Source organism: Diadema setosum, chromosome 3 (genome assembly GCF_964275005.1).
Source record: "Diadema setosum chromosome 3, eeDiaSeto1, whole genome shotgun sequence".
Lineage (NCBI taxonomy): Eukaryota > Metazoa > Echinodermata > Echinoidea > Diadematoida > Diadematidae > Diadema > Diadema setosum.
In genome coordinates this window covers 40,553,720-40,578,984 of record NC_092687.1, presented here as the reverse complement: position 1 = coordinate 40,578,984, position 25,265 = coordinate 40,553,720, and the positions used below count along the sequence as shown (strand labels likewise).

Below are 25,265 nucleotides of genomic sequence, written 5' to 3'. Positions count from 1 at the left end.
TGTACACTGTTAAGCTATTACTCATTGTATGAATGTAAGTGTTATCTGATGTATAGTTTTTGAACTATTAACGACCAAATTGGGATTTTTTTCTTTTTTTAACATCAAGTACCAAATTGATCAATGTGTTATGTTGATTGGTAACATAGCAACAACTTGTGTTCTTTTGTCTGGACAGACATGAAAAAAGAAAATGTTGTCTGTGCGCTGAAGGAGAGAGAGGGCAAGAAACTCTGCAGTTTCTTTCGCATGACAAATGCAAATTAGTGTTTGTAATATCCGATGATCATGATGACTCTTTTGTAATTGTATCATTTATTTTAGTACCATCATTGGCAAACTACAAAGATTCTTCCCCGATACATTTCATCACCTCACACAGCTGGAGTCTTTGTAAGTTATTTTGTTGTCTATAATTATAGTCTGTAGTCTGTAACCGGGTTGAACGATATCTAAAATGGAATATTTGCCAAAGAAAGCCTCATTAGTCAGGTCACTTAATGTCAAAATTTGGGCTTACCGTAACAGGGCGGATAAAACCACCAAATTTAGAGAAGGGTTCCCCTAAGACCTACTCATTGATATTACAGTAGAAGCCCTCTGGATTTCTTTTTTTTTTTATATTGGTGAAAATGCTGCATTTCAAAACTTCGTTATATCTATGATAGAAATATATGCACATATGGCATATAACTAATGGAATATTAACAATATACGTTAAACTCTGTTGTGTATTGATTTATTTTTCATGGATCTAAAAATATAAACCCAAAGTTGAGACCCTTGTCAACGTCAAAGTATTGGAAATATGGAGTTGGTAGAGTTAATTACTCATCTAATGTAATATCCATATATTGTATACGGATCAAATATATTCATACAGATTTTGTAGACAGAAAAGAGTTTTTGAAATAAACAGTTTTCCTACTCAGTAGCGGATCAAAAAACAAACAAACAAACAAACAAACAAACAAAACAAAACAAACACGCAAAAGAACAACCAAATTTTAAGGGGGGTCCCGTCATTTTTGTCCTACCCCCCGCCTCCAGCAGTTAAGAGAGTTTATATTACAACAACAATAACAACAAAAACTATGTAAAAATACTCCTACAAAAACAATTTAATGTAATATAATTAATGCCATCGTTATCACCCATATAACATAAAAGTAAGGGTTTGGCAAGTAAGTGTCTGCCATTTTGAAATTAGATTATTTTAGTTTTTTTTTTTTTCAAAAAAAAAAATCCCGGAGGGCTCCTACTCTAATATTGATTGATAGTCCTCAATGAATCCTTGTGCTAATTTGATGCTTTTATCCGCCTTGTAACGGTGATTTCACTAAACGACCTGACTATATAACGTTTTTCGAACGCTATCCAAAGTTTATGTGGACAAATAAGTTTTGACGCCATTTTCGCTTTGAATGATATTAAGAGGTTTTAACAAATGTGATTTCCTTCGCCATGTCTTCTGATTAAAGATCTGTACGTGTTTGATGACTAGGGGAGAACTACATATGTACTTCGTTCAAGTAATCGATGTGAGGAACATTTCATCATAATTATTGTCACACTACTTTGCTCTTGACAAAATATTCAAAAGGCAGTATTTAAATGCAAACTTCAAAGCAATAATAACATTGAATTAGTATTTACTTGATTTGCTTTTTTTTTAATGTCAGTAGAATAGACAGGAATACAATGACAAGATGTGCTATCATGCCAAATAATGTTTCAAATATATTGACACAGATAAACCTTTGTCCATGTCTGTAGGACGATTCACAACACACTGATTACGGAATTCCCTGATGTTTCGCGCTGCGTGAATTTGAAGAAACTGTAAGTTCTTCCCGTGTACATGTGATTGTTTGTAAAAGTCGCTAACGTAATCTGAAAAGAAGGCAATATTGATGTGTGCAAATTGTACAGTTTGTGAATGATGTCTGTGCTGGTATAAGACAATCATCGCTAGGAAATATTGGTGGTCGGTCACGTTTACGCAGGAAGCTTGCCAATGTATACGCCAAATAATCTATGGTCATGTACAACTATGCACAACCGCATTCCGACTTGATGTACAAATGTTAGGCTATTAAAATATGGTGAACGAGAAGAAATAAATAAGGTTATTTATACATTTCTGGATTAAATTTCTAGGAATATGAAAAATTAACTTTCAGAAGTTAAAAACGTCTCTAGAACGATTGAGAGATGGTGGTTTGAGACACTTTTTTAGACCACCTGAACCCGATCTGACGGTATGTGAAACTTAGATAACCAAAATTATGACGTCACGAGATGAACGCATCAGCCTTGCGCTGATGCGCTGTGCTAAGCACTACATCCACAGAGTGGGCTCAGTCTATGGAAGGCCGTTGCGGACATAATTCGTTTGGACCATGTGCATGGAAATGGGCATACGTTTGCAACTGCATATTAATAGCAAACGTTTGCTAATTGACCAACCAGCGAGTGTTGTCTGGCAAACGTATGCCGTTTTATACGTATGCACAGAATGCCAGTAAATTGATTTTCAAGGCAACCAATGAAAATAGCTATTAGAACCAGCTGATCAGCTCAGTGCCGCTCAGTACTGCTCAGATCAGCCCAGTATGGCCAATATGATTCAAGTGGAAAAGGATTACGGTAAGTGCAAAAGTTTCCAATAAAAACATCTTCAGCTCATTGTTTTAACCATGCTCCAGCTGAGGAACTAACAAGGTACGGTGTGAGATTTTCACGTACACATATACGTACACTTAGTACCTCCTTGCTCAGATCGGGCGTGAGTACGTACCGTGGCCACACACACCCAACATGCACACATATACAGCTGCATATTAAACGAAGTACCTGATTGGTTGATCAATTGCATACATATGTGCAGTAAATTAACATACGTATGGAATGGGGCATACATAAATAGATAACATGCAAACGTTTCCTAAACACCGTACAAACGTTTTCCAAACAACACTCGCTGATTGGTCAATTAGCAAACGTTTGCTAAAGGCAGTTGCATACGTATGCCCCAAACGAATTATGTCCACAAGGGCCTTCCATATCCGTCGCCTCTCCCTCGCTTCTTCTACCACTCCGACTTTGCCAGGAATGTCACTGTCACTATCAGTGTCATTGTCATTGGCATCACTCAATTCACTCTCGATGTCAAACTCAAAGTCTTTTCGTACCATATAAGGTAAAAATGAACGTTTTAATATCTCAACCGAGAAAGCAGATGCGACTAAAGACAAACCAGATATTGCACCAGCTCACCAAGAAATACGTGCTTTATGAATGGCGGCCTCGATGTCGCGCTGCACTCGTAGAGGATTTTGTTCATTTCATGACGTCGTATTTTAGGGCTCGAAAAAGACGGCTGCTCCGGAGCGAAAATTGGCGAAGTAAATGAGTCAGTTTAACTCGCGATTTTTCAGTGGCGCGAATGCTTTTTAATAAGTCACATTAAAAATGGTTTTAGGAGACATTTCCCTTAACACCTTCTTTTATATGATTTTCTTGATGTTAATATCTCGTTCACCATTCTTAAATGCATTTCAGGTCGACCCGCGTTGCACCACCTTGCTCTATAAAACAATGAAAATTTCATTACAAGTCCAATCCTATTCTTTTAGAATTTGATAGGGTGTTCATGTGTATAATGTGCCATCTATTTTTCTGTCAATTTGTTTTATATAATGTGACCTGCTACAACAAAAGGATACGAAAGTCGGGGAGGACAATTTTCTAAAAATGACATGATATTCTTCCCTTTATTCTTCCACTGTAATGTCAAAAATAACACGACCAACAAAAGTACTCAGTTGCGTGAATTTATTAGTGCATATCAAGTGGTTTTGGAAATCAGCGCTTCGAGAAAACCGCCTTCAAAGTTTTCCTTTAGACGCTATCATGATCAAGGGGAGGCAAGACAGTTTTCACAACTTGACAATAGAAGGTATGATCCTAGCAACCTCTGCGGTGTTCATTCAAGCTTAGCGCCAGCAGTCTACCAATGACCAGTCAGTAATCAGGATGTCAAGCACTGACCAATAAGATCACTCCCTTGTTGCCATGGGCGGAGTCTAGCTGCGAAGCTAAATCCAAATCTTCGGACACGTTTCTGTTCTGTTGAAAGTTAAAAAAATCCTGGAAAAGAAACACATTATTTTCCTGTATTTCCTGTGATCTTTTCGCAGATGATAGATGATACATTAGACTACAAAGTTATGCAAAACACACAAATCCGATCGTTTTGACTTGTTTTGTTTTTGTTTTTTATGATCTGTCTTCAAACTTCATTTCTCTCGGCTCGGCGGTCAGCGAGTTTAGGATCCTTTTGTTGTAGCGAGTCACATATATATATAAATAGAGAGAGAGAGAGAGAGAGAGAGAGAGAGAGAGTAACTGCGTCAGTAAGCGGCCGTGCAGCCGTTCGCGGCAGGTACAACATACACGGTAATATACAGCTAAACACAGCATTGCACTGTTACATGCACACTACACATATACTAACACACTAGCAATCAACAAAAACCAACCGATAAAATGGGCACGATCTCTGACGAAATTGAAATTTTTCTCACCTGAATGACAACATATTGCATCCAAAATGAAATTTTCGGTACTTCTTAACATAACAGTTAAGAAACAATGGTCCAAGAAACTGGATTTTTTTTTTTCGTTTTCTCGATGTTCATGGATTTTGAAAACATATCCTCACGTAAAATAGAATTTTCGCGAGCCGATGTGGGCCGCCATTTTTTCAGAAAGTGGATGTTACCATCGAAAAAAATGAGAAAAACACGGGAAAGACATCAACAACACCGCCAGAAGTGCGATCTTGTTTGCGGCCAATGCATGTGCGCACGCTATTTTCACGTGCTTTCGCAATGGGAATTGGCGCTTACGCAATGTTTGCGAGACATGTGAAGGCGTTCAGCTAAAGATCGCGGAGCACGCGCGTATTGCATAGGGATTGTACATCGTGCCGCAAGCAGAAATACTACGTCGCATATCGCCCTTATCGGCGAAAATTGTGCCGGGTTTTGCCCTGGTAAATCATGAAAACTGCGTTGGTCAATGGTAATTTTCTTTCATGAAAACAATTGCGTTAATGAATAATCTTGTCTATGATATATGAAATGGTTGAAAATAATTTGCCTGATTTGTTTACAAGTTGGAAAAACTCTTAACAATGCTTAAACTGCCGCAAACAGGATATTTTACTCTATGTGACCCTGCACCACAAAACAAAGAAAAAGTCGCCAGACATAAATTTTTAGTAAAGACCAAATTCTTAAAGAGCAGGTTTTAAGCTTTAAAATGATGTATAACCCAAATCAAATGGACTCTCCTAACCTATCTAAATATTGGACAGAAAGCACAAAAAGAGGCTTTGCAGTACAGTGTCTATTCAAGCACATGGTCTTTACCGAACCGTGCTGGCTGTTTGATGGATGGGACAAAAACAGGAAGTAAACTACCCGAGTAACAACAATGAAGGGATAATGAGATTAAACTGTAATTAAGCATGCCTCATTAACACATTCTGTCCACAATTAATGACAACTTTCAAAGCAGTAGCACTATCCTTTCAAAAGTTATTAGAGTTGAAAGTGAAGAGTGTGTACAAGGTTTTTCAGAAATGAAAAAGGGACTCTAAACACACACCTAATCACACTATTTTACCAAAAACGTTCTAGATAAACTGCTAAAAAAACACTTTCCTGCCCGTTTTATGACCCCAAACTTTAGCATAATGTAAAAGAAGACTTGCTCTTTCAGAAAATATGAAAAAGTCAAAATCGGCTAGGTTTACCCATTTCACTTATTTTCAGTCCTCACGCAAAATCAGTGTGTGCGACTTTTTGTTCGTTTTGTGACGCACGGTCACATATATTATACTAAATTGGTATATTTTCTCTCCACAGGGATCTTACTAGGAATAAAATTGCATTTGATATTTACTCCTACAAGAGAATTTCGTTGCCCGGTTCTCTCACTCACGTGTAAGCGTTTTGATTTTGTTTTTTCTTTTTGAGAACTTTCGCCTTTTCTTCTGTGTTTTCTTTTCATTTGTGTTTTCCTTTCAACTTCTTTAATACAACACTTATACTCACCACGTTTCTAGTGATAGATACACGATAGTTGCAATTTCCTGTATGCAATCGTTATTTTTCTAAAAAAAAAAAAAATAGTACACCTAAAGCCATTTAAATGAAAACACCACGGATATTTTGATTATGAATTCTTTTTAAAGATGTTGAAATGCATAACCTATTAGAGTTACAAATGCAAACATAACGTGGTTTTCTTCCATCGTGACAAAAGAAAACCACGTTAAGTGACTTGAGAGCTTTTAAACGATTGGTAAAATTGGCATACTTTTCACCTCAAGATAGGATTTTTCTATCTATTTGACATTATTTTCTGCCATCATTTGGGGACGGACTTGTATAAGCAATGAGCTTTGGCTGAATCGCAATTACCGTGCTGAAATAGACCAAGAAAATGGAGCCGCATTTGACATTTTATTATAGGTTTTCCCGGCCAATTTCGCACTTTGTTCAGTCCATTTGATAAAACGTTCATTCAATTTAGCGAAAATCCTCGTCACTGCACATTCTGTCATTCAAAATTGCAACTTGTTCGTTCAATTTAGCATTTCGGTCAATGAAATTCGCACATGTGCCTTTCGAATTCGTAAAACGGGCATTCAAATTGGCACGTGCTCTTCAGTCATTCAAATTCGCCAGCACTGGCGGAAAATGGTATTTCAGTCATTCAATTTCGCGTATGGGCAGTCAAATTCCAAACATGTTCATTCAAATTGGCGTAATGTTATTTCTATTTTGAAAAGGTGAGAACCGTGATTTATACGTATTTAAATGTGAATTTTTGTTTCATCCACACACTGTTAAGTATATAGTAAAGGTATTTTTGACCCTAAATAACTCAAGTTTGTTGTTTTGTAACGCCCCTCTTCTTCCATACATGTTATCAGAACTATACATGCCATGCTTGCACCAGTACCATAGATTCACTTCACTTTCTTATGTCCAGTCATGGCAGCACGAGTTAGATACAGGCGTATCTCTCAAGAAAACAGGGAAAGAATCATAGAAGCATTTGAGGGTAATAACCTTGACAAATTGATGGCTAGAGCTGATCCAAGAACTTTTATTTATTCCTAATGATAATTAACGCAATCTAGCACCCACCAAATGAAAATAATGAAACATGCAGATGAAAGAAATAATAATGTAAATTGAAACCTCCTTCTCCCAATTATTGACAAAACAAACTTAAGATCAATGTATCTGTGAATGAAATAATGTTATCGAACATTATAAACACATACACTTATTTTGAAAGTACTGTTGCAAAGGTGATATCAGAATAAAAGCATAAACGTGTCTGCTAAATTGACTGCAGCAAATGCGAAATTGGATGCCCAAGAATGAATTCGAATGAACGAGCGCAGCGTTTACGTGATCACGTGACTATATCGTGCTAACTTGAATGAACGATTTGCGAAATGGTGCTTGTCTTACGAATTTGAACTGAAAAAGTGCTGATTCGAATGATGTAAAAGGTAATTTGAATGCTCCAAAATGAATTTGAATGAAAAGATTATAAGATTGAAACACCGAACATGCCGTCTGGTCTAAATTGTGCTAAATTGAATGCAGCAATTAGGAATTGGAATGAAAAAAGTGCGAAATTGGCCGGGAAAACCTATATTTCGTTTCACAGTATTATTTGCGCAATGATGTTTGTATGACAATACGTTTGCTTGAATGTCCTTAACCTAGGAGTCTGATGGAAAACAATATAGAGAGGATTCCGGTCGATTTCTTTTCAGGAACAAACATACAGTACCTGTAAGTTGACGGTATATAATCCGTTACATTTGTATGAATAAAGAAAGCTATTTTATATTGGATAGCACTAATGATAATAGTAATGATATTCATGGTGATTACAGCAACAACAACAGTAATAATGATAATATCAATGATGGCAGTACTGATAATAATAATATTAATAATCATTATAACAAATATATATTATAATAATAATGGTAATTATAGTGTCATCATTATCGTTGTTGTTGTGACTGTTTTTGTTTGGTGATAACCTTTGTCAATAAATTGATACTTGCTCATTATACTGTAATTATGCCGAGTTAAATACTTTTAAGACGCTTCGGTTCATGGGAAAAAAGGCAACAATGCTCTCCTCGTTTTGAAAACAATGTCCTGTTCCTCAATGTGATACATATTTTAGAACACTTTTATACTAAGTTACATTAGCGCGAATAGACATACACATATCTATCAAACATCTCCATATTAATGGGCATGAAAGTAATTAACACACTTCATTTCTACTTTATTCTGTCATAACATTTATGAATACTGGCATGAAATTAATGTAAATGAAGGGCCTACTTTCAAAAAGTTATGTCCGGTTAAACACACACACACACACACACACACACACACAATATTTCAATACATAAAATGGTTCTATTCCTTACTCATCATATCTTAACTCTCTTCTTGCAGAGGTCTAAGCATGAACAAGATCGGGACTTTCCCGTCGGACTCGCTGCGGAGAATGACCAGTCTAATATTCCTGTCTCTGGACGACAACAAGCTGACATCCGTGTCTCGACGCAACCTAGCTACCCTCTCGGAGAGTCCTCTGCAACATTTGTAAGTTAGGACACTTTGTCAATCCATTGCGATAAAAAACAAGATGAAAAAAAAAAACCAAACAAAAATAAATTATATTGCATGTATTGTTGTTGTTATTGTTTGTCTTTGTGTTTCATGTTTTGTTTTTCTTAACAACAACAACAAAAAAAAAGGAATCATCTATTTCAGCAAATACGCATCACATGGGTCGAGCCACCATTTTTTTTTTCTTTTTTTTTGTTGGCAGTACATTGAATACCTAATGTCTTACTGAAAATGCCTATTGAACCCTTTTTATTTTTTTTTCTCCAGCTGTTTCCCCCGTAAGTGTCACCAAAAAGGTGCCATCAGGCCCCTTTTTTCTGTTTCCTCAAAAAAACAAACAAACACCTAGCGCTGGCTTAGGGCAGTACCCACCGTTATAAGATTTCATCCCTCCCCCCTCCTACACCCTTCCCGGCTATCCGGTGAAAGCTCGATACTACGGTGGACATGACAGCCTAGTATCTAACAATTTTTCCCCCTTTTTTGTCATAGATAATACGGTCATATTTGATAACCTGTGTTTGTTTTCACCGATGGAGGGCAACCTGTAAATTATGTGCGTTGTAACTAACGTTGCGAAAAATCGTATTAAAGAATGGATACGGATACGGAATGGATTAAACGATATATTGCTTCCAGAAATTATATTGCCGTACTTGAGTTTGTACTTTGCGTTGTAGAAGGTAATGAAATTGATTGATCAGACTTGAATAATGCCTTATAATCATGAGTAGGTGAGTAAAATACAGAAAAAAAAAAAATCAGTCATTACAGAGATGATGACACAATAAGAGTAAAGAATTAAGACAAGGGAAATGATGAGCAGTTCAGAAAGAATAGTTTATATTAAAGATTCGGATTATGGCATCACTTTTAAGAAGCGCACCATTACTCTTAGCATTCTTGACAAATTTTATATTCGTTTTTCTTTTTTAGGCCCATATATAATGACTACATCATGCGGTAAAAATACAAAAGCTTACTATTACATTCCGTTTAAAGGTTTTCTAGTTAATTTTATATACGACTGATAAATAGGGCAAAGAAACCAATTTCGAAGAAGAAGAAATGTCATAAGGACGTTGAAATAAATCTCCAATATAGTCCATGGCTATAGTTAAAGTCTTCCAGTAACTTTATCAATTCCTTTCCTCTTCCGGCAGAAATCTAAGCAACAATGAAATCTCATACTTGGCACCACGAGGATTTTCTAAATTGACGCATTTGAAGATTCTGTAAGTTGAATTAAACATAACAGATTATTTGGTCTACATTTCATATTTGATTTGTTCATAATTTTCACCGTAAGAATGTAATCAAATTTGAAGATACAACTATTTTCGAACATTTGGGAAGATCTTTGAACAGAATTAATTTCAAAGAAAAGGAAAAGGAAATTCATCGCATCAGTGTTCATAATCATAACCCTTCGTTTTGTATCGTTCCGTATAGCTAAAATCGTGTAGCACGCACAACGTGTGCTTGTTGAAAGTCACTTTGCTTCGTTTTGTCGAGAAATTTTACCAAAATTACTTTTAAACTGTGTTGAGAGAGAGAGAGAAAAAAAATAATAAGCATTGACATTGTTTTATTTCGTGAAAAGGGACACACAGACACACGCATATATATATATATATATAACAGTTAGAATTGGGAATTATATTCGCAGTGTTCAAGTACAAAACTTATCCAGCGTTTGTATTTGTGACCGACAACAACAAAATGATCCGACGGTCACTGAGGTTGAGCCGAAAAAATCGAGTTTGAAGTCAGATCATCAAAATAGATTTCAACCTTTCAATTTCTGTTTTTGACATAATTTCGTATTCTGAAACGTGTTCGAAGATTTGGACTGAGCGCTGCATATAGTTTATGACATCCTGCATACTGATTGGGCGTACGTGAGTAGACTGTTGGCAGTAAGCCTGAATGAACTTATAAGGAGGTTTTCTCGAAAATCTGATTTAAAAGACCACTTTCGTTCTTTTGAAAATTATTCATCGAATTCTATTCAACCAAGTGCTTTAATGAGTTTTTTTATTTGTTAAATTAGAGCAGAATATGTATGGACATTTCATTTTTGTCGACCTGCCCCGACTTTCAGATAGTTGTTGTAAAGGGTCACATTTAATCTTTGTGTGTGTGTGTGTGTGTGTGTGTTTTATGTGTCTGCCTAGGTTAGTTTTCATATAATCATTTTACGTTCTTCATGATGATATTAGGATTTTATACTAATGAATAATAAGAACACAAAAGAGAACTGTTAGAAAGAAAATAACAACATTCCGAACACATGTAGAACTTCCTTTTATTGTACAACTGAATTATTCATGTCGGTAGTACTAGTATAGCTAAGTTTCAAACAAGATATATCCTGCTTTAACCCAACACCCTATTTGATGATTTATGTTCGTCTGTATATGTGTGTAGTTTCTTGTGTTTTTGTTTTTGTTTTTACCTTAATTGGATTGATCAAGTTATCAGTGCAGCAACTATGATTTATATTATTTTACAGGGAGCTTCACCAGAACTCCATATCCGCAATCCAACCTGGCGTTTTGGACGGGATCAGTAACATATTACACATGTAAGCAGTTTAGTAGTTTAACAATTACGGTTCTAACATCTGTCGTAGTTATTGTTCCTAACATAGAAGCGCTTATGGCAATTCAAGATAATAAAAAAGCATGGAGGTGTGTGTATATGTATAATATGCTCATGAATGATTAAATAAATGTATATACACGTATACATATACGTATATCATATATGACCCTGCGTCACAAAATCAACAAAAGGTCGCCACACAGGGATTTAAACTTATAGGGCAAATTCTGAAAGAGCAGACTCTAAGTTTTAAACTGTTGTGAATCTCAATTCAAATGGACTTCCTTTAACTACATTCTGTTCACGATTAATGTCAACTTTTAAAGCAGTAGCATTATCCTTTCAAAAGTTATCCGACTTGAAAGTTAAGAGTGTATAAAGATTTTCAAGAAATGCAAAGGGGCCTCTTATATATACATGTATGTGATCATTCTACTCTCTCCCCAAAAAAAGGTTGTAGAAAAAGCTGCAGAAAACACACTTTCCCATTGTTGTTATGATCCAAAACTAGATAACAATATAAATGAATGATAGATCTTTCAGAAAATATGAACAACTCAAGATTGACTTAGTGTACAAATTTTACCTGTTTCGGGTCCTCACGTAAAGTCAGGTGGTGTCACTTTTTGTTTATTTTGTGATGTACGGTCACCCGATATATATATATATATATATATATATATATATATATATATATATATATATATATATATGTGTGTGTGTGTGTGTGTGTGTGTGTGTGTGTGACCCTGTACCACAAAAACCGACAAAAAGTCGCCAGACATGGATTTTTAATTAAGGATAGATTCTGAAAGAGCAGACTCTAAGCTTAAAAATGATGTGTAACTCAATTCAAATGGACTTCCCTGACCTATCTAAATACTAGAAAGAAAGCACACACTCTGGAAAAGTGTGAACTGAGAAAAGAGACTCTGAAGTACAGGGTCGATTCAAGCGCTTAATCTTTAACCAAGGCGCGCTAGCTTTGAGATGATAGGGACAAAACACGGGATGTCAGCCACCGGCGCAACAACAATGAAGGGATTACCAGATTAAACTGAAATTGAGCATGATCTACCAACACATTCGGTCCATGATTCAAAAGTTATTAGATTTGAAAGTGAAGAATATTCAAAAGATACAAGAAATGAAAAGGGGCCTCTAATACATACCTGATCATACTATACTCACCCCCAAAAAGGGGTTGAAGAAAAACTGCTGAAAACACACTTTCCCATGCGTGTTAGATTCCTAAACTAAAGACTAATATAGAAGAAAGATAGTTATTTCAGAAAATATGACAAACTAAAGATTGACATATTTGACCAATATCACCTGTTTCGTGTCCTCACGTGAAATCAAGGGGTGCGACTTGTTGTTTCTTTTGTGGTGCACAGTCAGATATATATGATTTATATATATATATATACATATATACATATATACATATATATGAAGAGTTTGTTTGCAAAAACCGATAAGTCCATATTTGCCAAATGGAGATATTTGCGATTAAAGGTCAAGAAAAATAAAGAGAATAATAAGAAAATATTTGCTTCTTTTGACCATAACTTCAAAAATATACCTTTATATGTAGTGACCAATATATCATTTAAAAGGTATTATTTTGTACTTTATGACAGAGATCGTACTTTAAAATCTTCAAAAATGGACTTATCGGTTTTTGCAAACAAACCCTTCATATATATATATATATATATATATATATATATATATATACATATATATATATATATATATGCATTCTGTTTACGAGAACGGAATATTATGTGATGGAATATTGTGCTATTGTAGATAGAGACAATGATGTGTATATACGACCCTTGTAATATCCTAGTAGATAGAAATACATTTGCTTTGTACTTTGCTTTATATTTGCAGCGATCTCAACAACAACCAAATACAGCACATCAATGCCAATGCGTTTACCAAGCTACCCAACTTGAGAACATTGTAAGCATAATGATATCATAACCTTATAAAAAGCACTATACCAATGTTTTCTCTTAATTTTTCATTTACATGATGTGCATGGACAAATAAACGCATATGAAAATGTAGCGTTGAGTGAACGCTCACATTCATTCCGATTTTATCAATCTAAAGGAAAGTGCGGTTTGTATGGTTACGGCATCATCATTTTTTTGTTTTGTTTTGTTTTTTTTTTTTTTTGGTGTGCGTGTGTACGTTTGTCGACGCGATCGACATCATTGCTTTCAGCAGATCAAATCATATCAAAAATAAAAAATGGGCAATCCGAGTTTTCATTCAGGGTTTTTTTTTTCTATAACAACTGAATATCCATTTTTTTTTACTTCATCTTGTTTTGTAATTTGTCTTTTTTGCTATGCATATTAAGCATTTTTCATATCATTTTCTTTTTATACATATTAGCGTCTAACTTTTGCGTTCTTGAAAAGATACAAATCAAGAATGAAGAGTTCTCTTCCAAATGTTGCTAAGTTCATATTTTGTCAGTTTGGCCTTTTTGTAATTTGTCTTTTTTTTTTCTATGCATATTAGGCATTTTTCATATCATTTTCTTTTTATACAACATTAACGTCCAACTCTTGTATTCTTGAAAACATACAAATCAAGAATTAAAAGTTCTCTTCCAAATGTTGCTAAGTTCATATTTTGTCAGTTTGGCCTTTTTGACAGAAACCTTTTCAAAATGAAACTCTTGAGAGAAAATGGGGAAATCAGGCAATGATGATAATTTCTTTTACCAAAGGTCCTAAATACATTTCTGTTTTGTTTTAAAAGGTGCTAAATTCAGCAGAATCCAAACCTGAGCGCTTGCTTGATAAGACTGTGACCCCCAGAGTCAAGCAAGGCTGGCTAGCAGCTTGTTGCCAATGTTGACGATTATTGGGCTTGAAGTGCAATCAATTTGCATACAATTTCTTTAGAGATGAGATGGACAAAGATAAGACACTTCTTTACAAATAACAAATAATTAATGGATAAATGACAACTTATAACTGAAAGAATATGTACTTGCTCTTCACAACCGTGCTTTTTTTCCAAAAGTTGCTGATGGGTCAACAAAAAAAAAAGAATGCTTCATTTAAAATAGGATATTATTGCGTGCAAGATATTTCAAGCATGGGAATTAAAGCAAAGCAAATATTTTCTTATCCTTACAACAGCAGCAGCAGCAACAACAACAACAACAACAGACATTGATCTTACTGATTTTACAACCTTTTGGAAAGGAACTCTTCAAGCATTCTTTTTTCTTTGCTTCTTTACCATCATTTTGACAGTTTCACGTTGATGTATTTTTTTTTTTTGTTTCCTTCGTTGTCTAGACGGCTGCATACACAAAAAACTGGGTTCGAGTTGACGACGATAAAATATAATGCCTTTCGTGACGTCGGACATCTTACCAGATTGTAAGGCCACCGTCGCAACTGGTATCTTTCAGCTACAAGCTATCATGCTCTAAGCTCATAAAAATGACATAAAAGTATCAAAAGCAAATAAATTCACATTTCATCCCAGATTGAGAAGAAAATGTCGATTTTATAGGACAAGATTTTATGACGTGAATTGTTCCAAAGGTTCAAGTTACACATTTAACCTTTACTACTTTGATGATCATTTGCAGTTTTTTTTTTTTCTTGTCCGCTTGTTAAGAATGTGTACCGTGAATCGTGGGTATAAATTGTGATTCCGGTATAATGACAAGGTGGGAAAGACGTCGATAACTCCATTAGGAAAATCGTGTCCGGAATCATAATGCCAGTTTACAGCGGTAAAAAGAAACAACTTCTTGGAGGGGGGGTACATTTAAAGTCTATTTTCCAAAAATCGGACAGAATAATTTTCATGAGTTTGCCCAATTCGTAATTTTCAGAACTTTGTGAATAACTGGTGCTTTGTGAAGAGCAGAAGAAGAAGAAATGTCCGGTAATACGATCCACTCTTCTATATAAAATCTGGAACTCTATCTTCTCGATAAAGAAAAAAAAAATGAGATAGTCAATACAGAGAGTGCTGCAGAACTAGAATCTTTTACATATATGTGACCCTGCACCACAAAACAAACAAAAAGTCGCCAGACATGAATTTTTAGTTAAGACCATAATACTGAAAGAGCAGACTTCAAGCTTTAAAGTGATGCATAACTCAAATCAAATGGACTCTCCTAACCTATCTTAATATTGGAAAGAAAGTACAAACTCAGGAAAAGTGTGAACTAAGAAAAGAGGCTCTGAAGTACAGTGTTTATTTAAGCGCATAATCTTTACCAAACCGTGCTGGCTGTGCAGTTCTGCTGCTGCAATGAATGGGACATAAAAAACAACAAACAAACAAACCAGGAAGAAAACCACCCGAGTAACAAAGATGAAGGGATTGTCAGATTAAACTGAAATTAAGCATTAATGCCAACTTTCAAAGCAGTAGCAGTATCCTTTCAAAAGTTATTAAGTTCAAAGTTCAAAGTTCAAATTTATTTCATATTTCCATTTCTCAATGATGACATTACAAAATTATTGACAACAAAACAAGAATACAAAATATATACAATCATGTCTTTTGATCGTAGAAGAAAAGAAAAAGAAAATATACTTGACACAAATGTACAAGGTCATATTGTGTGAAAATGTCACTAGTAAGTATAAGAGTATTAGAGTTGAAAGTAAAGAGTGTGTACAAGGTTTTTCAGAAATGAAAAAGGGACTCTAAAGGCACACCTAATCACATTATGCTACCAGAAATGATCGAGATAAACTGCTAAAAAAAAACACACACACACACTTTCCCGCCCGTTTTATGATCCCAAGTTTTAGCATATTGTAAAAGAAGGCTTGCTCTTTCAGAAAATATGGAAAAAGTCAAGATCGGCTAGTTTGACCCATTTCACTTATTTTCAGTCCTCACACAAAATCAGTGTGTGCTACTTTTTGCTCGTTTTGTGATGCACGGTCACATATAAAAAAGAGAAAGAAAAAAAAAACAATAATATTTACTAGCCAATCCATCCCAAATTTTTCGCAAGCAATCAATTACATTTGAAACATAATGTAGTGATTGATATTAATGCATACATGTTTAAACACTGAATTGTCAAATAGATAATAATGGTATAATAGCATTGTTTGATATTTTCAATTGGTACTTTGGAATCATTCTGATTCAAATGGACTGAGTAGTTAATATGCAAACCTTGCAAATATATATATATGTATTTATATTTTCTATTTCAACTTTGGTTTAACATACCATTTAACGATATACAGGTTTGTAAGTGACAACAAACTTGCGTACTTCCCCCACGGTGTCCTTTCCACGGAATACTACGAAAATCTGAAATATTTGTAAGTGTTTTCTAGTGTCATAGTATACGTACCTGACGTGTTGCATTACCATAAACGAAACTTCAACATTAAGTCATACATATTTGTTAAAGGTCAATGTAAATATTCAATGTAGAATAGTTCGTTTCCAAAACCTGTTCAAATCACTTAAAAAAGGTAATTTTTCACGTGTTGACATACGTGTGTGTTCTATGCTTTATCGATCACCATGCCCACAATCTGAAACTTCCTTTTTAATGAATTGAGAATTTCAGTGTAGTATCATGAGAGATTCATAACATATTGATATAGGTTTGTTTCCAAAACCTGCCAAAGCCAGGAAGACAGTCCCTTCCCCCAATGACCAATCAGCGAACAGCATCATGACTTATTCTTGACTGACCAGGGTGGAGCGGTATGCATATAATCATATTCAGCTTCCGATTCAGATTCAGATTCAGATTCATTATTGCCATTTAGGAAGTTCTTCTTGTTGGCATATGGGCATACACATAGGAATATCTGCATACATACATCCACACAAACATAAATGATAATATTTATGTACATGTACACATACAAATAGATAAAATGTCCTTATATACTCAATTATTCAAGCATAATTCATAATCACAATACGGCAAACACATACATCATTACAAATGTATTATGCATCACAATTCATTATATTTACCGATCAACAAGGAAACAAACAAGTTAAGAAAACGTGAAGTTCGTCCTTTCTGAGGAAGTACATCTTTTACGTATAAACCTTTGCACCCCCCCCCCTCCACACATGCCCGCCCGCGTAGCTAGCCAGCTGGATCGAAATGGGCCCCACCGTGCTACAGAGGTTGACTGACTAAAAGGGTGCTTCATTTAAGAAAAGAAACTGAACTGAATAATCATAATCACAAATTACTTCAATCTGTCGTAAACCTGGATTTAGGCTTGTTTCGGGACCAATTATCCAGCTAGATTCTGATTTTTTTTTTTAGTGCTACTGTAGGCCTACGCAGGGCATGGTGTAGCAAAGCAAGCCCACTGCCAGTCAGTGACAACCCATTGAATAGCCATATTATGTTATCATATTTGGTCATATGAACCTTAAAGATTACGAGATTACGAGGGAATCAGAAAACTGGACAGATTTTCCATAATTCTTTGATATGGCTTGAGTTATATTGGTCGATGGTTATTGCTGCAATTCCCTCATTCACTCCAAGGTCATATGGTCATAATATTATGTAATTATAGTAACATGCAAAATATGAGGGAATCAAGACTTTCCATAATTCTTTGATGGCTTGGTAGATGGTAGAGATTTATTCCTGCTATGGGGGGGGGGGGAACTATACCATTAAAAAAAAATAAATGGAACCATAACCCTGAATGTGAAGATTAATAAAGAAATACATATATTTATAATACATATCCAGGTGAAGTGGGTATACGTAAATAGAAATTCACCATGCAAGTAAAAGGAAACATGTTGATCTTTTTACCTATAGTGTAACTGCCTTTTTAGTTACCGGTAATTGTCGCACTGAGCTGTGACACTTCAACAAAATTATTGTGATGTTCTTGGTTGTTTTTTCTCTGACATAATTCACAAATGTGTCAAACTTAATATTACACTTCCAGATTTAGCCTCTATTCCAAATGCATAGAACTTCATAAACCAGAATTATGTAGGATTAGAGATCTAGCCGCGTCTGAGCAGCTAGTACTAATCACACACTGACACAGAATATAAAATCATGATACAGTTTACTGTCGCTTCCTAGCAAACTGCAGAATAAAAGTTCTACCCTGCATATTGATTTTACAGTCATTATGAGAGTCTGATAAATCAACAGTCAGGTGCCTAGAACCTAATGTTACAGCTGCGTTTTCTTGATTCCCCCAACTTCTAACTCAGTGCTTGTGCAGTTAGAATCCAAAATCTAAGCATTTCAGGTGATTTGCAATCAATATTCTACTTCAATCATAACCAATTTAGTTACTTCTGCATTCCATACAAATTACCATAGATAAAATAGGTACGTAACGTCATGGGCAAGTTGGTCCTTGTCCGTACAGTGTGAGTGCGCGTTTTAACAAGGTGGGACTAAAAGCGCAGGCCTGCTGCGGACACGGCGATGTGACACGCAGCAACAGCTAAAAAAAAAAAAAAAAAAAAAAAAAAAAAAAAATGTTGTTCAGCGGCTCTCTGATCCAAGTTTACTCGAAAGTCATTTGCTTATACTTCCAGTGAAACGAAACGAGCATTTTAATGATTGCTTTAGGACCTAAATTTGATATAAATAGCAACATAACATACTGTCTCAACTATGAAAAGTCACGCACATTTCCTATCCTTTCGTGAGGACACTTTTCGTTCTACTAATGCAAAAAAGTATCGTGTTTTTTATAGCTCTGACTTTGATCCTTTCTCTCTTCAAGGGAAAAACTCTAACGAAGTCACACTCTTGACCTATGTCATAAACACATCCCTATTTATCACCATAAGAGTTTTCTTAAAATAGAAAAAAAATGGTATAAAAAATTATTACAGATTTGCCAAAAGCTTACATTACGTGATATTCGCCGCATTTTTTGTTATGTGATGGTCAAGTTCAAAAACCAGAAATGTGTATTTTTCTTAAATCAATTTCGTAATACGCCGAGACATTTCATAGAAATTCATATTTATATATGAATACTAATTAGAATATTGGTGATAGGGAATTTCATTGGCTGTAGTAATCTTGACAGACAACAACCATGGAAAGAATAGAATAGGAAATAGAAATGATACGTTTATGCAAAAGGTTTAAGTACGTGGCACATGCACACATTCACAAGTACTCCGAGGGATAATACATACATGACACATGTACATCACTGGATACATACAGGTGAAGGCAAACAAAAATAACACACACTCGTTCGCGCACACACATACACACACACACACTCACACACACACACACACACATCGTTTGATCAGTCACACCATAACAACTAAGACTCTTCAGGAGAGTATCGTATCCTACGTCATGCAGTGACGTCATACAGGCACACCCCTGCACATGCGTTTAATAGTTATAGCACCCGCGAACGTACAGACATACATGAACATTCAACGGTGTGACTCTTTGACTCTAACACACACACATATCAGATAAAATGTTTGCTAATCGAACCATTTAGCATTCAAGCAATTCATATGGATTCTGGCAGTCATGTTGAGTTCTTTGTGAAGATGCAGGACACAGCTTCAACATAATGTATCTTTTCCAAAGTAACAGCACATTGGGGCCTATATTCCTAAATCGGATAAGACTTGAAGGTAGAACTATTTCTCCAGGTTTCAAGAGATTCAAATGAAATATGATACACATGCTTAGTTTAATAACTAGCTATGCACGACAAATTTTTAAATAGTAAGTGAAATTGTGTTACCATGGTAACAACGCATTATAACCTAGAATCAAGCAAAATGTAGAAAATAAGAAACAACAACAAACAAACAAAACATTGTGTAAAGCTGTACAAGTCACACTTTCCGACAATTCTGGAAAACATAATGCAACGATAGCTGTACATTATGTCTTGAAAATCAACCAAAAGACAGATCTTACTTTTTGTTGTTGTTTTGCTATTACAGTGCTGTATGCTACTGTGATAATGGCACATCCGTTACTGTTTATCGTTCTCGGCGGTTTGCTATTAAAACAGAAACGTTAAAAAGCAGGGATACTAATTGCTTTCAGTTTTTTTTTTCTCTCGTTCAATCAGTCATCTCACTGTAGCAGTAATACACTCGGTAAAATGAATTTATACTAAGCTGAAGCATTTTCTTAAGTACAAATAAACCAAAATTTTCCACTATTCCTACAATGTATAGTATGGTTTGAGTCCGTGGTAATTTTACCTGAAATGGACCTAATCATCCACATCTAATCATTATTTTCTTCTATACATGTCATTATACACCGCTGTACCAAGTTTGGTTTAGAGATTCTTAAGATATTACTCCCCCCCCCCCCTTCCCAAACAAAAAAAAAAATAATAATAAAGTCAATCTTATCAGATTATTAGTAGATGTACATGTACAATGGAAACATTGTTATGATTGTTAACTTTCTTCTGTCGTGAAGCATGTTTGGATACGTTTTTCATTTTACCCAACAACAGACACGTTGACCACAACCTCATAAGAAACATAACCCTATTTGCTGTCGATGCTTTCGGAGGGATTTCAAATGACCTCCACCGGAAGAGATTTAACAGTCACGTGCCTTTTAGCACTCTTCCAAATCTTCAAGAGCTGTAAGTGATTCAAAAAGCTATCGTGTAATTTCCGTATTTCTCCTCTCTTTTTTTTTTCAATTGCGTGATCGTAAATTTCGACTAAAATCAGATGATCGATGCCTGTTAGGGCATCGATCCAGACTAATTATGATTAGTCTGGTTAGCGTTATGTTGGAGGTCAATTGTATGAAAAAGCAATAACAATGAAGATAATGATGATAACAATAGTAAAAATTATAATAATGAAATTTTAAACTGTTGCTATGGCGTCATTTGTGATTCAATGGAAACGCTAGAACAGTGTAACATAAAACCCCAGATATCAATCTGGGGGCTAATCAAAAGCAATTTCATCTTCATTCTGTACACCGGAGCTATTTTAGTTGATGTGGTTCTTTATACCATTCCTGTGTATGTTCTATTGTTGTATCATGTTGTCAAAATAATTATCATCCTTTTTTTTTTTTTGGTTGTTAATTAATTTGATCAATGGAAGGTGCACTTTTGATTAAACCTCCACAATGCTATGTTGGCTCTTTGGACTACTACCATCTGTTACCAGTGATGTTATTTGTATACTTGTTTTAATTATTTTTCTCCGTTAAAATAGGAAAATTGATATTGTATATTAGAAATCATTAATTCTTATAACTCAGTAACTACATATTCCTTTATTGCTTTTGTGAACACAAAATGGATAGTATTTTTAATCAATCAATCAGTCAATCAGAGATTTGATCTGCAAATGGAAATAGATAGATACTTTTTAAAACATTGATGTTCTTTTCGAACAGTACTGCTAGTAGAGATCAATGGAAAACATGATAATAACAGGTGAATAATGAAAGGTCTCAAACATCTGCCCAACTGAAAGAACACTTGGTCAAGATCCTATAGAACATTCATAACGATAAATGACAGCAGTTGTGGCTTTGAAATCATTACATAATTGATGATGTTTGCAGTGCTTGTCTTTATAAATGAAAACAAAAAATGAAAATTGTACCTCCTTTTGGTTGTGTCTCATTTTCTATCACTATCCACCTTCAGATACCTCGGGAATAACTTCATCTCTGGTGTAAATAAAGGAGATTTGTGCCAGTTGCGGTCACTTAGCCGTCTTTATCTCGAAAACGAACACAACGCCTTGGACGATGATACGCTGGATCCACATGCATTTGATTGTCTTCCTCAATTGCAATATTTGTGAGCATGAATCATTATTATACATTTGTTTGTAATGTCACAGAGATGTATTTCACAAACGTTAATATAATATATATATATATATATATATATATATATATATATATGACCCTGCATCACAAGTCAAACAAAAAGTCGGCAGACATGAATTTGTAGTTAAGACCATATTCTGAAAGAGCAGACTTTAAGCTTTAAAATGATGTGTAACTGAAAGCAAATAGACTCTCCTACCCTATCTAAATATGGGGAAAAAATCACAAACTCAGGGAAAGTGTGAACTGAGAATAGAGGCAATGAAGTACAGTGTCTATTCAGGCGATTAATCTTTACCAAACCGTGCTGGCTGTGGGATGAATGGGGGAAAAAAACACAACAACAACAACAGGAAGTAAACCACCCGAGTAACAATAATGTAGGGATTATTAGATTAAACTGAAATTAAGCATGCCTCATTAACACATTCTGTCAAAATTAACGCCAACTTTCAAATCAGTAACACTATCCTTTCAAAAGTTATTAAAGTTGAAAGTGTAGAGTGTATACAAGGTTTTTCAGAAATGAAAATGGGACTCTAAAGACACACCTAATCACACTATTCTACCAAAAATAATCGAGATAAACTGCTAAAAAGAAACACACTTTCCCGCCCGTTTTAACACCCCAAATTTTAGCATAATGTCAAAAAAGACTTGCTCTTCCAGAAAATATGAAAAAGTCTAGATCGGCTAGGTTGACCGATTTCAGTTATTTTCAGTCCTCTCGCAAAAATCAGTGTGTGCGACTTTTTGTTCGTTTTGTGGTGCACGGTCATATATATATATATAAGTATCTGAATATAAGAACGATCCAAGTCCATGGAAGACCATGGAAGACCATTTCGAGTAAACTTAAAAAAAAAAACAAACCTTCATTTTGTGTTTGTGTCTAATAATATTCTTTTTCACTTTGATGGGAAGGCAACATTGTATAACCTGATTATCAAAAACATACAATATAAGACAATTAACATTTACATTAATTGTGGAGAGGGCATTTTGTGTGATGGATTTGGGTCGTTCTTTGATTCGTATGGACTTGGGTCGTTCTTTGAATCATATACATGATATTCTGCTGTAGAGGATGAGAGAAAGATGAGAGAGGGCGCTATAATATGAATGTAAAAATGACCCAAGTTCTTCATTCTTATATTCATATACAAGTTAAATCATTCATTTTAGGCACTGCCGCGGGTACTTAGGATTTACCATTAATACACAAGATGAGTCCATCCATAAGCTACAATTTGTCATGCAAACTGAATTTGGCCAAAACTTGGACTTGGTCGTTGTTATATTCAAGTCTTCATAATATAACATGTATAAAAAAAATTATATAATTTGGGCCATATCCTATTGAAAAGGGGAATCTGTCCTTTGGGGGAAATATTCGATTCCCCTTAGCGTTTTCAACGCTTGTTTACTAGCTTTCCTGTACCCTTACACCCTTGGAACTGCGTGAAATAAAGTGTAGAGGGTAGCAGAGAATATTGTACTATGGGAGAGTTCTTCTAATTCACCCTATATTTTGCCACATAGATTTGTTATATAAGTCACCTTAGCGCATTTTAATGCACTAAGGGAAATTGTTAATTAAAAAAAAAATAAACCAAAAATCTATCAAGCACTATTAATCATATACAACAAAGGAAATAGTATCCTATGGTTATACAGTAAAGTTTATATAAGTTACTAGTTTACATTTATCAATTATGGGATCAGTTAATTCATTAAAATGCTTGTTTTTGTCTTTTTCATAAAATTCTCCCTAATTACCAAATTATCATTATTTTTCTTTAACAAATTATGGATTTCCCCCTATGCCAAAAATAGCATTATATATGTATATATATATATATATATATATATATGATTATATATATATATATATATATATATATATATATATATAATGCCATCTGTTGCCATCATTACATATGATTTCTCAATGATATAGTCTGCATATACATATATATATATATATATATATATAGCGAAGAATCAAGAAATAAACTAGTAATGCATTATTGCAACTGATTGACAAATTGCCCTACATCGACGTAAATAAGCACTGAATTGATCAGTGTTTTAGTAGTAGCCATGATAAAAAAAATCATGGGCGTACATACTCGAGCAGGATTCGAACCTACGACCTCCTGATCACCGGACAGGCGTCATCTCCACTAGACCACCGAGCTTTCGCCCGACAGCAAGTGTTGGTTCTAATCCTTATATCATGCAGCGGGTACTGCTTTGTTATTTTATTTCATAAATTTGAATAGTAATGCATTATTTCGCCAATAAGAATGAGTTTATTGAACAACTCAATATATATATTCTGTATATATATATATATATATATATATATATATATATCTGTATATATATATATATATATATATATATATATATATATATCATTGAGAAATCATATGTAATGATGGCAACAGATGTTGCAGGATTCCGGCTGGTGGAAGCTTTCGACCTCCGGTCATCTTAAGCTTTACTGTCTGCTAAGCAGAAGTGTCTGTGTTTCTTGGGTTGTCCTGTTATTTGGCGGGCGACCCACGATAACACACACGTCTGCTTAGCAGACAATAAAGCTGAAGAAGACAGATGGTCGAAAGGTTCCACCAGCCGCCATCCTGCAACATCTTCTTTCATCACAACATTGTCTCGACGATTATTTCATTTCATTTCATTTTACTTCATTCTTCCTTTCTCTTCGGCAAACATAACATGAAGTGAATCAGAAGATATAACATAGGCATGTATTCGACTTTACATGATAGATAATGATTAACAAAATACAAAATTATACATGCATACCGGCAAAAAGTTATGTCAGGAGAGAAAAAAAGAAAGAGTATTGAGAGGTCCACTGAAAAGCATGCTTGTAAATTGTGAACCATTCAAAGGATTCTTGTGAACATATCATTTGTTTACAAAGACAGGACAGAACAAGACAGGAAAAACACAATGACATTACATGACTTGACGTCAGAAGGGTATACCATTAAAAGTAATAAAGCACAAAA

The 25,265-nt window shown here is 34.8% G+C and overlaps 1 protein-coding gene across 1 annotated transcript in view; it reads left to right on the top strand.

Annotated features, from left to right (window-relative positions):
* Positions 1 to 25,265, top strand: part of LOC140246863 (uncharacterized) — a 111,281-nt gene that overhangs the window by 18,225 nt on the left and 67,791 nt on the right. Inside the window, exons 3-10 of the mRNA XM_072326190.1 lie at positions 1,777 to 1,842; positions 5,937 to 6,014; positions 7,821 to 7,889; positions 8,577 to 8,726; positions 9,917 to 9,988; positions 11,269 to 11,340; positions 13,263 to 13,334; positions 16,631 to 16,708. Coding sequence (XP_072182291.1) covers positions 1,777 to 1,842; positions 5,937 to 6,014; positions 7,821 to 7,889; positions 8,577 to 8,726; positions 9,917 to 9,988; positions 11,269 to 11,340; positions 13,263 to 13,334; positions 16,631 to 16,708 — 657 coding nt within the window. The remainder of the gene's footprint in view (positions 1 to 1,776; positions 1,843 to 5,936; positions 6,015 to 7,820; positions 7,890 to 8,576; positions 8,727 to 9,916; positions 9,989 to 11,268; positions 11,341 to 13,262; positions 13,335 to 16,630; positions 16,709 to 25,265) is intronic.